The following is a 13,940-nucleotide window of genomic DNA, read 5'->3' as shown; positions in this document are numbered from 1 at the left end:
CAAGTACCCTCTGCAAAAAGGAAAACTAATAAGCACAGAGGTATATTTAAAATCGACAGAGTCCTGGGAGACACACCGTTGTGACAATAGCAAGTACTGACGTTGCTGAGTTTCAGAAATTGGTTTTTATTATTATTATTATTATTATTATTATAAAAAAAAATACTGACAGGTGTTTCTAAAAGTCCTGATGAAGAACAGGAGGGGGGTTTTCTGCCCTTGGGAAATTACAGTCGTAAGTGATGGCATATGCCTGTCTATATCTATTTCTCAACAGATCTGTCTTTGTTAAGGGATGTCTTTGATTTATTATGTATCAACATCCTTGCCATGACTCTTTATAACCTATTAATATCCCTTCCCATTTTACATTCTTGCTCACATATTGGCGTGAAAGACAGAGAATAAAAGTCGATAAGCAGGCAGCTTGGAGAATTTTGTAGCGGGGGTAGAGATTTAATTCCTCTGCCCTGGCATCTACTTATTAAATGAGTTGTAATTCTGGTTTTGCCTTTTTAAAAAATAAATTCTAGTTTCCCACAGGCTACTGTGAAAACAGGATGGGCTATTGGTCTGATCTATCAGGCTGTTCCTACATTCTTATATTCTTAATATAGGTTGGCATTGGGGCCAAAAGATGGCAGCTGATTCCTCTGCTTAAAAAAACCTCTTGGATAATTTCCAACCAGTCACCATCAGTCAGTGTTTGAGGAACAGCATCATCAAGCCTCTCAGTGCTTGAGGGTATAAACCTGTGGTCCTAAAGTGACCTATAGGCACAATGTTGCCCATCAACCTCCCCTTTTGTGCACAAAAGCCTTCTGCATCCCCCTATTTCTTATTTTTCATGAGTTATTCTGTGGTAGTGGTGGGGTTAGCTGGTTTATCTGGCCCAGCTTTCTGCTTCTTTGTTCCGTGGAAGCATTTTCCCTCCAACTCTAATGGGAGCCTGTGAGACACTGGCACCATCTCCTCCAGATGTTTGTGTTGTGAACCACCCTGAGATCTACAGATATAGGGAAGTATACAAATTTAATAAATAAATGACTACAACTCCCATCAGCCCCAGCCAGGACAATGATCAAGAGGGGCCAATCCTTCTCCTCAGCCTTGAGACAACCATGTGGTGTGGTGGAGAAGAAATTAAATTTATCAGAAGAGTATTTTTTGCCCTTTTAAAACAAATAATCATTTTGAGTCTCCTCCTGAACTGTAAAAGAATGCCCATCATCTCCTGGAAAATATTCGGCAAAATGGCCTCCCAAATTTCCCTTCTGTGAATTTTTGGGCACAAATGTTGATCCAGTTTTAATATCTTTCAACATTATTTGACTATTGTTGAAGGAAGGAAATGGCTTCACGCCTACGCTTCCTATTTCAGTCACTGAACATTGAGCTGAAAATTTGGAAAAGAGAATTTTCTGAATTAAAAACTGTGGGAGAACTCTACCACTTCCCTGCCTCAAGAATACTGAGTACCCCTCTAGTTTTGCCACCCATAAATATTGTGGAGCAGCTATTTTAACTCAGCCCTAAAAAGTAATAAAGAAATCTCTCAGAATGAGTGTTAGAACACTTTTACTGAGGATGATCTGCACCAGTGATAAATGAATTCCCCTCAACTAAACTCAGAATTGAGTCAGCAACTATGAGCACTGTAGAAAATCACTTTAGGGAGGGGGAGGTGAAACTATTTTCAATAGGAACTCATAATTTTTTATACTGATTTGCTTTCTTTTAGGACCCATGCACATTCCCACACTACCAATTTAGAATTGTAGCATGGGGTGAGAAATAGTCACTTGTTCAAAAGGAATTATAATTATAATTACAGTTACTACTACTACTAAAACTTCCAGAGTCATGCTTTAAAAGTCACATTAACATGCTTCTTTCCTGACACCATGACTAGCTTTTCCAACTTAGAGACTCCCGAGCAAACTGATTGCTCAGAGAAAAAAGTATTGTTCTTAAATTACATTCCCATTTTTTAAAAAGAAGAAAAACACATTAAAGTAAATTTCAGCAATCAACCATCACTTAATCAAGAGGAAGGGATTAGAGTGTTCCACTTCAAAGAATGAGCAAGCTTTCAGCACCTTAGTCGGTCTGAGGAATGCAGATGGCGGAACCATGGAACAAAATTAGCACAGAAATTTGAAACGACCTTGCTTTACATTATAAAACAAGAGGAAGAATTTTGGGGCAAGGGGACTCTCCCCAGAGTACATCCTGACTTTATGAGTTGGAGGTGGAATAATTCCATGTACATTAATTTGACATGTTGATGACATCACTCATCCTGAGTTGAGTCCATAGGACGGCTGAATGGTGCTTTGTATGCAGGGCAACACCTGCAGCCAAGCTGGTGCCAAACTTATTGCTCTGCTTTCCTTTGGACCAGATAAGGAAGGCTGAGAGCAGGGTTTTGTCATCTGGGCAGCCCAGGACCTCCATACACACTGCCCAGGTTTATGTCTTGGGGAGGTCAGTTTAGTGCTGCTAATGCAGTTGTTTGACATCACTCCATTGTCCGTTGAGAAAGATGGAGGCTAACAACAATGTGTGTGTGCTCTCTCCAACACATATGTTTAGTAGTAGTAGTAGCATTTCCACTGTCAAGAGCAAAATGTTTTAACAATCAATCTCTATCCATGGAGAACTCTGGGAATTGTAGCTACATGATAGGGTTCTCTCTTAACAACTCTCACCACCCTTAACAGACTACAGTTCCCAGGGTTCTTTGAGAGAAACCCATGATGTTTTAAAGTGGTACCATAGCAATTTAAAGGTATGTTGGGAATGTGGCCAAACTATGTGACAGGTTTGTCTTTAACCTGTAGCAGTAAGAAAACCAGTGAATCTCATGACACCTTAAAGACAAATGCATTTGCAATGGCAAAAGCCTGTATGTTCCTAATGCTTTCAAGCTTGTGCGTGTTGCTGTTTTTTGTTTTTACTTTAAGTTTTAATTAAAATAATTGTAGAATACAGTAAGCTTGATTCTAGACAGTCAGTAATAAGGTGCATGGTTCTGGACATAAACTTCAGGCTAATGTCTTATTCATGCTTAACCGAGAGAAAGCAGTACTGAATTTGATGGGATTTGTTCCTGAGGAGGCTCATAACTAGAACCTCCACCTTTTAAAAATAGCAAGCTGTATCTTTCACATGAATGGATTTTCAGGTTTGTTACCTATTTTGTCTGTGGTGCTGTTTTCAGATGTTGTAAGCCACGCTGCTCGTTTGAAGATGGGTGGAGTAGAAAAGTAATGGAAAATAAATATCTGCAGATGTCTTCCTATGAGTCTCCTGTAGATAGATTGTTGATATTCATATCTGCAATTTCCTAGCTACCCCCTTCATGCTCCTATGAGGTCCCAAATTGACAAGGATTGATCTGAATCATTATGTCTGCTGAGAAGCAGAAGAGCCCAATCATGCAAACACTTATGCATAAGGGTATTTTGGTGCATAAGTGAAAATCTTCCAAATTAGCAGATGAAAATCGTTGGCTTGTTTAAGAGCATCCATGTCACGGGAATTAGACACCAAAAGTTACGAAGCAAATTATTTGATGGTTATAGAGCAGTGATTATGCAAAGTGCTATAAAAAAGCGTTACCTTGTTCCTGGATAGTTAATGTTGCCATTTCCATCCTCCTCATGAGTCTGAGTAGCTGTGTGACAAGGTAGAAACTCAAATGGTGAGGCATTTCCCCACATGGAGGTTCATCAGCGAGGAAATACAGGCCTAATGTCAGCATGTGGCACCTTTGGGCAGCTGACAGAGCCCCTCTGCACTCATGCTTGCCTGTCTGTTCCTAATACAGTGAGTCATCTTCTACGGTGTCTCATATAGCATTGCACTGAGGCATTGTGGGAAGTTTAGAATAGCAGATCATAGCTACGCACCACTGCCACGAAGTAAAACCACAATCAGGAGCAATGCTGACTAGGGAACCATAGGAAGCTGCCTCAGACTGAGTCAGACAATTGGTCCCTCTACCTCAATGTGGTCTACACTGACCGACCGCCGCTCTGTGGGTTTGCAGACAGGTGACATCCCTAGCCCTGCCTGGAGATGCTGGGGATAGAACTGGAGAACATCTGTATGAAAAGCAGATGTCTTATCACCATAGGCTAGATCAGCATTTCTGAAACTTGGGTCTCCAGCTGTTTTTGGACTACAGCTCCCATCATCCCTAGCTAGCAGGACCAGTGGTCGGGGGCGATGGGAGCTGTAGTCCAGAAACAGCTGGAGACCCAAGTTTGGGAAACCCTGAGCTAGGTGCTCACGTCCTAATCACATTTGCTTACCCTTTCCTGCTGGGTCCAATTTACAACACTGTCCAGCGAGAGAGGGCAAGATCAGTGATCTTCTGTGTTTTCATTTTTGCCATGCTTGGAGAGGGCAGGTGAGCTAGTAGCAACACCAGGGAGGGGAGCCAGAAGATCCAGGGGTTCATGGTGGGAGCCCTGGCAGGATATAGGCCTCAGCAAATGTCCCACAATGATGTCAGCAAATGTCAGCCTTCTGTCCCCTGTGACAAAGAAAAAGGAAGCATATTCCATCACCTATTATGCATGTGTTCCTTTGAAAGAGAGATAATTACTACTATTATTATTGGGATGGGAGAGCTATGGAGTTGAGCAAGAGGCAAAACAGAGATGCTGTGACTGGGCCAACAACCATGCTGCCCAGAGACCTTACAGACCAAGCAGGTTGAGGTGTCCTCAAGGGTAGTAGTATTGGAGAACCTCAATACCAGTCCTGCCCTTATGCTGATATTTTTGCATGTTAAAACACCTCAAGGTACAGAAGGAGACTAAGCTGATGGTTGTTGTGTTTTCCTAGACATCTGGCAGCCCTAGATAAGCAATCTTCAAATGCTCCTCAACAAAACCTGATGCCAAAATGAGTTTGTTAGTCTTCAGAGAATCATGCGCAAGTCTCTCTTGTTTTTTCCCCTCCATTGAACAACTCCCCTTTGAGGAATGATTTGGGCCTTTTTAGTTTAGAGAAAAGAAGTTCATGAAATTATTCATGGCATGGAGAAAGTGAATGGTGAATAGTTTTTCTCCAGCTCTCCTAACACTAGAACTCATGGGTAACCAATGAAGCTGAATGTTGGAAGACTCAGGATATAGAAAATAAAGTTTTTCATGAAATGTGTAGCTACATTATGGAACTTACAGTGACGGCCACCAACTGGGGTGGCTTTAAAAGGGGTTAGACAGATTTATAGAGAAGAAAGCTACCAGTGACCTGGCCCATCGCTCCATATTGACTTCTTAACGTTGAATATGAAGATGATTTAAGCAACTTCTGTATTTCACCCAGTCACAGTTACACTCACAGTTATGGATGAGGTTGTTTTCCTCCGATTAATTTGTACATCTTGTTGACTTTTAGCAGTTCCACTCTTGAGAAATAGTAAACATATTTTAAAGAGGATTAGGCACATTCATGGAGGGCAAGTCTATCAAAGGCTGTGCTCTACCTCCAGAGCCAGAGGCATTCATTCCTCTGAATACCAGTTGCTTGACATCACAGGAGTACTGTTGTGCTCATGGCCAGCTTCCCACAGGCATTTGGTTTGGCCATTGTGAGGATGGGATGCTGGACTAGACGGGACATTGGTGTGATTCAGCAGGCTCTTCTTGTATTCAGACTGTGAGGTAGCCTTTTCACATGTGCAAGCAATCACTGGGAAAGCTCAGCTGGTAGAGCATAAGCCTTTTAATCTCAGGGTCATGTATTGTGAAAGAATGATGTCAATCAACATTTGATGATCTCCTTCTACCGGTCCACAATAGAAAGTGTCCTTTTATACTGCATCACGGTGTGGTACGCTGGTTTGACATCATATGATAGGAAGTGCCTACAGAGGGTGGTGAATACAGCACAAGATATTATGGGCTGTCTCGTGAATCCACTGGATGACATTGCGGAAGAATGTTGCCTCAGGAGAGTGAGGAAAATTCTCAGGGATGATTCACACCCTGGCCGGCACTTTCTTGATCTCCTGCCCTCAGGCAGAAGATATAGAAGCATGATTAGTCGCACCAACGGGGTAAAGAACAGCTTCTATCCGTGGGCTGTTAGGCTGCTGAATGAAAAGATAACAACAGGGCAACTGACTTTTTGGGTTTGGTGGGTATGAGTCAGTAAACGAGGGGAATTAAGACCAAGAGAGCTGAGTGGGGGGTACTTGAGTAATCTCATAGAATCATAGAATCATAGAGTTGGAAGAGACCACAAGGGCCATCGAGTCCAACCCCCTGCCAAGCAGGAAACACCATCAGAGCACTCCTGACATATGGTTGTCAAGCCTCTGCTTAAAGACCTCACTGTATACAAGTTGTACAAGTGACAATAAAGTTTTTCAATTGTGCCCCACACTGGGCAAAATATTCCTGCATTGCAGGGGGTTGGACTAGAGGACCCTCGTGGAACCTTCCAAATCTATGATTCTACATTTCTACTTGCTGAGCCAGTAATCAAGGAAGGAACATGCATGTATGAACCATGTCTGAAATAACTGAAGCCCGCCCCCCAAATACCCCTTACTGTGCTAGGCTAATACAAAGCTTTCACTCTGACCTCTGGAAAAAAAATGTCCTTTCTCTCCTCACAGAGAGTGTCGATTATGGGCCGGTGTTTATACAAGAGCCTGACAATGTAATTTTCCCCATGGATTCAGATGAGAAGAAAGTATCCCTCACCTGTCAAGCACGAGGGAACCCAGCACCAACCTACAGGTAAAAAACAAAATGCTTGCCGGATTCATTCTCCCTGGGTTGGTTACTTATTTGATCCAGAAGTATTTCCGAAATATATATGTGGCTTTGTGCCCTTGTTACGTACTCTTCAACTATTTTTCATAATTAAAAAAAAAAAAGCAGGTGATTTTGACCATCGATTTTCTGCGTCGTGTCTAATTGTTCCACAAAAAGGTTATGTAAATTACACAGGTATGTAATGTGATCCAGAGGCCTGACTGGCCTCAGCAAAAAACTGGGCATTTAATGTCACTGTTCCCCATGCTGTGGAACGCTCTTCCAGCAGAGATCCGGAAGACATCCTTTTTGTTGACCTTCAGGAGCCTCTTGAATACTTTTTAAAGCTGGTGATTTATACTGATTTTAATGGTGTTTTCTGCTTTATTGTTGCACGCCACCATGATATTTTATGATATTGGCAGTGCAGAAATCCTTTTATCCATATAATAAATAAATAGCCTTCTTCAGGTTTTCAGATAACATGCTAAGTTAGCAGATGAGATGGGGCAGCACTTTAGTTCCAAACACCCCCTTTGCCATTTCCACCACCTTTCAATTCATGGAGGTTGACTATCTGAAGTGAGGAGCTTCCTGGAATCAGAATCACAGAACTGCAGAGTTGGAAGTAAGCTAAGGCTCATCTAGTCCAACCCCCTTGCAAAGCAGGAACCTCTTGCCCAAATTGGGGCCCGAACCCATGACCCTGAGATGCAGAGTCTTCACGCTCTACCAATGGAGTTACCAGAATATTAGGATTCTCTGTCTCTTTCGGTCCATATTTATTAGTTTTCAAATTAGGATAGAATCATGAAGATAGGTGAAGAAAAGCAAAGATTTCATTTTTAGAGTTCTAAAATGCATGGGGAGCAGCCACAAGTACAGGAAGCATCACGCTTCAGAAGGTCACTGTGAGTTGGAAGGCAGCCAGATTGGTAACGGGATGGTGATTCCCCCCCTTGAGTGTTAGCACACTTTCAGATAGCAACACCTGAAAAGCGTTGTTCTTACAATTACACTGTGTTTACATCTTCTACGTTGCCTTGAAATGGACCCCTCTCAGACCACTTTCTCTGCTTTCCTCCCAAGATGGCTCCGGAATGGAACGGAGATAGACACCGAAAGTGATTACCGGTACAGCGTGATAGAAGGGAGCATTATCATCAATAACCCCAGCGAAACAAAAGATTCTGGGCAGTATCAGTGCTTTACCACCAACATGTTTGGCAGCATATTGAGCAGAGAAGCTACACTTCAGTTTGCATGTGAGTAGCCACACACTATTCATCTCTTTACCATATTCATCTCTTTACCATATTCATCCAGATTCGAATAATGATATTATACCACTTCCTGAATAATGAAGGATTTGCACTGGGAAGTGTTGGAAGGATTGTAGCATCTGGTCTGCCTGCCGTCAGCCATATCTTGCATCTCCTAAGTAATTGGCTTCCCATGGTCTCAGACAGGGCCCAGTTTACAATTTAGCTGGATTATGTAGGATGCTGCAAACAGCTTTCATATAATGACTACCCCATACAGCCACCCAAACAAGTACTGTGGTTTGTTACAGGTTTCTTATATTTGGTGGTTTTCCATAGTTCTGTTGCCATTGGTGAAGAAACGCTTCATGTATCAAAGAAGAACTATATAATGAAATACCACTTCATGTTATGGCAGTGGTAGAGCATCTGCTTTGCTGGCAGAAAGTCCCAGATTCAGTCTTCAGTATCCCCAGGTAGGACCAGAAGAGACCATGGTCTGAAATCCTGGAGAGTCATTGCCAGCCAACGTAGTCAATACTGAGCTATATTGACCAATGGTCTTACTCAGTATAACACAGCTTCTTATGTTCATATCAGACGTAAGACCTGCTGAAATATTGGGGTTCTGAAATGCCCAGGGAGCTTCCACAAGCAAAGGAAACCACCCACTTCAGAAGGTCACCCTCCATGAGTTGGAAGGCAACTAGACTGGCAAGAACAAGTGGTTTCCATTCTGCTCCCTTGAGATAATTTTCACAGCCTGAAAGTATAACTTTTTCCTTTCTTCACTCCCCCCACCAACCAAGGGCATAGAGACATTCTGGAAATCATCCCTCTTGAGGTTCTGAGTGGAACAAGCAGGTTCAGTTAGAATTTACACCTTTGGGACTTAGGTGGTCAAATAATGAGCACAGTTTCCCAGTGTCTTACTGTCCACTGTTAGTTCCCCATGCCTGGGAGTGGAACAATGCAAAGCTGCCATATGGTAACTTAGCAGGGATCTACTATCCCAGCGAAGGCCCAGGAGAGTCCTCACAGATAGCTCCTCCTCTTTGCTGTTCATCTTCTCAGTCCCAATGTGCACCTGGTTCTTTTCCAGCGTCTCCATTTCCCCAACCAGGCAACGGTTAAGAGGTGAAGTCCTCTGCTGGTTCTGAACTGCTTCCTGGGCCTGAAACCACCTTCACTCTTGTGGGGCTATAGGTGAAAGCAGGGAACATGGAGTCAAAGCAGGGGTCCAGGCGTGGGGTCTTTGGTGGGACAAACAAAATTATTTGGGCTGGATAACTCAGCTACTTGATTGTCTCCCTCCTCTGATGGCACCACAAAGCAGGGAGGAAACAAGAAAGTTCTTGCTTGTGATTTTATTCAGTTGACACGGCGAAAGACAACAAATCCAGTCATTCCTCAATGATGGCGTTGCTCACACTGAGCTCCTCCCCCTTCCTTTCTAGCAACAACACCTGCCTGTACAGCGTTCGCCTGTGTACAATTGTCTCTGTGCCCTTGGTTCTTGCACCCTTAAGGAACGCCTCTTTTTGGGAGAAGGGGGGTCAGTTATGCTGTTCAGTAACATGTCAGCTAACTACTCTGCCTCCCTTCCTCCTTCTCCTAACACCTCATAACTCTGCTGCCTTCTTCTTCTCTGGAAGCTACAGGAGAAGGGGGTGTGATCCTCACCACTCCTCTTCCTCTTCAGTCCAGTCCCTGACACAGAGTTATGGTGTTGGAGGTCCATACAGAATCCCACTTCTATTTCTTGGTTCAGGTCTCCACTCCCTGAATTATGCTCTGACTAGATTCTGACACTCAGACAATGGCCTTGTGCTTTCTTCCTCTCTTGACCAGTCATGTTGCGATTCATATATCCCAGCATTTGGCATCTTCCTCTTGAAACAGAAGGCATGGGGAGGAACTTTTTTTCAGAGCTCTGAAGTCCTCGAAAATAACAAATACTCTCACAAGATACGGTAATTTGTAATGATGTGTAGCGATCCCCTCTGCAAAATTGTCACTGTGCCATATGAGCTTATTGCCCTGCTGATAAGGTCTTTGAATTGATAATGTGACATCTCTGGCTTCCCTTGCATCCTGCTGAGTTTAGAACTTGAAAACTGCTAGCAATTTATCAAAAGTTTAGAGTCTCACAACTGTGCATCAAACATGAACTGAATGGGGAGGGAGGCAGGATCCCAGGTTTTCCCATGCTGTTCCTACCTTCAAAGTCTCTGTTATAGTAACTCTACTAAATTGACAGAGTGTGTCTAAATATAGAGCACAGCGCTTTCCAAAGCATTTGGATAATTAAGGCTGCAAGTCTATATACTGTACACCTTTACCTGAGACCATGCTGCATTGGGAAAGAACCTTAGTTCAGGGGTAGAACAGCTGCTTTGCATGCAGAAAGGTTCCAAGTTCAGCACCTGGAATCTCCAGGAAGATCTGGAAAATGCTCCTGTCTAAAACCCTGGATGCGGGTGGCGCTGTGGGTAAAAGCCTCAGCACCTAGGACTTGCCGATCGCTCCCATCGCTCAGTCCCAGCGCCTGCCAACCTAGCAGTTCAAACGCACCCCCGGGTGCAAGTAGATAAATAGGGACCGCTTACTAGCGGGAAGGTAAACGGCATTCCGTGTGCTGTGCTGGCTCGCCAGATGCAGCTTGTCACGCTGGCCACGTGACCCGGAAGTGTCTTCGGACAGCGCTGGCTCCTTGCTTCTAGAGTGAGATGAGCGCACAACCCTAGAGTCTGTCAAGACTGGCCCGTACGGGCAGGGGTACCTTTACCTTATAAAACCCTGGAGAATTAGATGGACCAATAGTCTGACTTAGTTCAAAGCGGCTTCCTTTGAACTCAGTGGCAATATTCACCTAATGCAAGGATTAGCACAGCTGCAATGGGATTTTCTCCCCCGCTTCACCCTATGTGTGCCCTTTACTGTCCCCAAGATCTGCTTTGGAGCATTGGGAGGAAAACCTGAAACAGATTTAGGGGAATTTTCTATTGCACAAGGATAACTTCTTGCACTTACAGAACATTAGTCTTTGATTATGTGGCATACAACCAATTGCGTTTAACTCTTAATAGGCATAGGCAGGATTGCATTGTTAGAATCTGCACATTCATCTAGGCTGCCCCGTCCTCCTATGGAGGAGCATAAGGATTGGGATGATTTTATTCAGGACTCTGCAGGGAATTGCAGTTAGACAGGCATGGTGCTCTAAATCTGTCCCACAAGCAAAAGTCTATTGTGTCTGCAGAACAGAAATGTTGGATAATAGCAATATTTCTAAAAATGCCCCACCTTGGATTTAGGGGATCAGAATTGCTTTGTCATCATCACAGATCAGCACTCTTGTTCAGGGAAGGACAAGCCACAGTTCCAGTGCTAGAGCATCTGCTTTGCATGCAAAAGTTCCCAGGTTCGATCCCAGACAGGGCTGGGAGAGGCTCTCGTTTGATAGCCTGGAGAGTTACTGCAATATTAGTACTATAGACAATATCAAGCTAGATGGAGCACTGGCATTTTCCTATGTTCCTGTGAACCAGCTGGCATTTCTAGAATTTGCAAAGACTTCTATAATAGCAGCAGGTGTGTCTGGTTTGATTGTTGCTTTTCAAGGTTCCTTTGCCATTCTCAAAAAGCTGCATCAAAATCTGGGGATATCTGCATTGTGAAAGTAAGGTAAAGGTAAAGGGACCCCTGACCATTAGGTCCAGTTGTGGCCGACTCTGGGGTTGCGGCGCTCATCTCGCTTTATTGGCCGAGGGAGCCGGCGTACAGTCATGTGGCCAGCATGACTAAGCCGCTTTTGGCGAACCAGAGCAGCGCACGGAAACACCGTTTAACTTCCTGCCGGAGCGGTACCTATTTATCTACTTGCACTCTGACGTGCTTTCAAACTGCTAGGTTGGCAGGAGCAGGGGCCGAGCAACGGGAGCTCACCCCGTCGCAGGGATTCGAACCGCCGACCTTCTGATCAGCAAGTCCAAGACTCTGTGGTTTAACCCACAGCGCTACCCACGTCCATTGTGAAAGTACTCCCCCCCAAAAAAAATCTCTTAGTGTATGCATTTCTTTGCTAGGAGTTGCACCTCTGCTTACTCGCTAACCCCCCTGCCTCCCCCCCACATTAACCCCATAGAGCTTTTCCCCTTCCCACCCAGTGGAATGACTAAGCCTGCTTATCACAACTGGGTCCTGGTGCACAATGCCCTTTTGAACTGGGGAAAAAAAACTCCAGATCATTTTGCTGTAACTGGTTGGGGGGTTGCAGCAATTCTGGTTCTCCCATCACACTGGCATTTTAAGTGAACGTATGCTGCTGTGCTGCGTGCATGCATGCCTTTTGCACTAGAAGAGCTCTTTCACATTGCCTAGATAGGTATTACTGCTTTGCATGTGTGTGTTTTGGAGCCAGTCAATCTCTGTGTCCTGTTTGACCACAGAAGAGGCTGAGATAAGATAATAATAATAATAATAATAATAATAATAATAATAATAGTAATAAAAATAAATTTTATTTATATCCCGCCCTCCCCAGCCGAAGCCGGGCTCAGGGCGGCTAACAACAATCAAATAATCAAACAATCAAATAAACCAACATTCTAAAAATATTTCATTATAAAAATTAATTAAAATCAAGTTGATGGCAACCATTAAGCAAAACTCTGTGCAGGTTGCCAGAGGAGGGAGTCAGGCTGCGCCCTGACCAAAGGCCTGGTGGAACAACTCTGTCTTGCAGGCCCTGCGGAAAGATGTCAGGTCCCGCAGGGCCCTAGTCTCTTGTGACAGAGCGTTCCACCAGATTGGAGCCGCAGCCGAGAAGGCCCTGGCTCTAGTTGAGGCCAGCCTAACCTCTCTGAGGCCTGGGACCTTCAGGATGTTTTTATTTGCAGACCGTAGGTTTCTTTGTGGGGCATACCAGGAGAGGCGGTCCCGTAGGTACGAGGGTCCTAGGCCGTATAGGGCTTTAAAGATGCATTCGTCCCACCAATCGCCTTTTCACACCAGCATTTGATCAGCTTATATATGTTGGGATATGAACTTATTAAAAAAACCTGTAAACCTATGCAGCTTTCCTTGGCGATACGTTCCATTAAATTTGCTCTTATTTCTGAATCTAGATGCACAATATCTGGCTCAGGTTTGGTATGAATATTTCCTCGCAAAGGGCCGTGAAAGCAAAGTGTAAGCTTGTTGGCCCGGTTTCAGGTCCAGTTTAGGTCTGCTGCTACTACTAGGTGCATTGCTCCAGCTCCAGCTCCTGCTGATATTGTGGACTTTTAGATTGTATTTACTTCACTTTCAGCCAGCCGTGTATTAAAACACTTGCCAGGTAACCCTAGGCAACAAGGAATTGCATGAAGGGGAGTGAGCAGAATGATGGTGGAGGGACAGGTGGGCCTTTCCGTACTCTGCACCCAGCATGGAAACCAAGTGGGTTCCCATAGAAGGAGAGTATGCCGTTCCTCCTCACCCAGCAAAGAAAGCCAGCTTCCTCGTTGTCCTCTGCCAGCACTGAGGAGGCTGGTAACATTTGTGGGTTTATTTTACAAGGTTGCTTAACCACATACTTAGCACTTTCACAGAAAGCAATAGGACACAGTAGGTGTTAGTTGTCCTTTTTCTGCAAACCCCGCATTGTGCTATAACCCTAAGGCATGTTTGAGCATCACCATATAAAGTTTCCTGGGTTGTTGTTTTTCCTGGCAGGCTTTGTGTAGTAAAAAAAATTGCTCATGAAAATTTGCCAGCGTTTTAGTGCAAAATTCTCTTTATCCACACAATATTTTGCAAAGCTTTCCCCCCGGATATATTGCATTTTTTGTTTGTTGTTTTCACAAACACATGAAATTTTATGCACACTTCACCCTCCTATATGCCATTTTAT

General features: G+C 43.9%; 1 protein-coding gene across 3 annotated transcripts in view; it reads left to right on the top strand.

Annotated features, from left to right (window-relative positions):
* Nucleotides 1–13,940, top strand: part of CNTN5 (contactin 5) — a 669,997-nt gene that overhangs the window by 438,036 nt on the left and 218,021 nt on the right. For all 3 annotated transcript variants that reach the window (XM_083609589.1, XM_083609587.1, XM_083609588.1), the window contains 2 exons: nt 6,641–6,764; nt 7,872–8,047. In XM_083609589.1, coding sequence (XP_083465715.1) covers nt 6,641–6,764; nt 7,872–8,047 — 300 coding nt within the window. The remainder of the gene's footprint in view (nt 1–6,640; nt 6,765–7,871; nt 8,048–13,940) is intronic.

This window comes from Podarcis filfolensis (assembly GCF_964270895.1).
Source record: "Podarcis filfolensis genome assembly, chromosome: 4".
Lineage (NCBI taxonomy): Eukaryota > Metazoa > Chordata > Lepidosauria > Squamata > Lacertidae > Podarcis > Podarcis filfolensis.
Note: the sequence above shows the minus strand (reverse complement) of the source record. Positions and strands in the feature narration are given on the sequence as shown.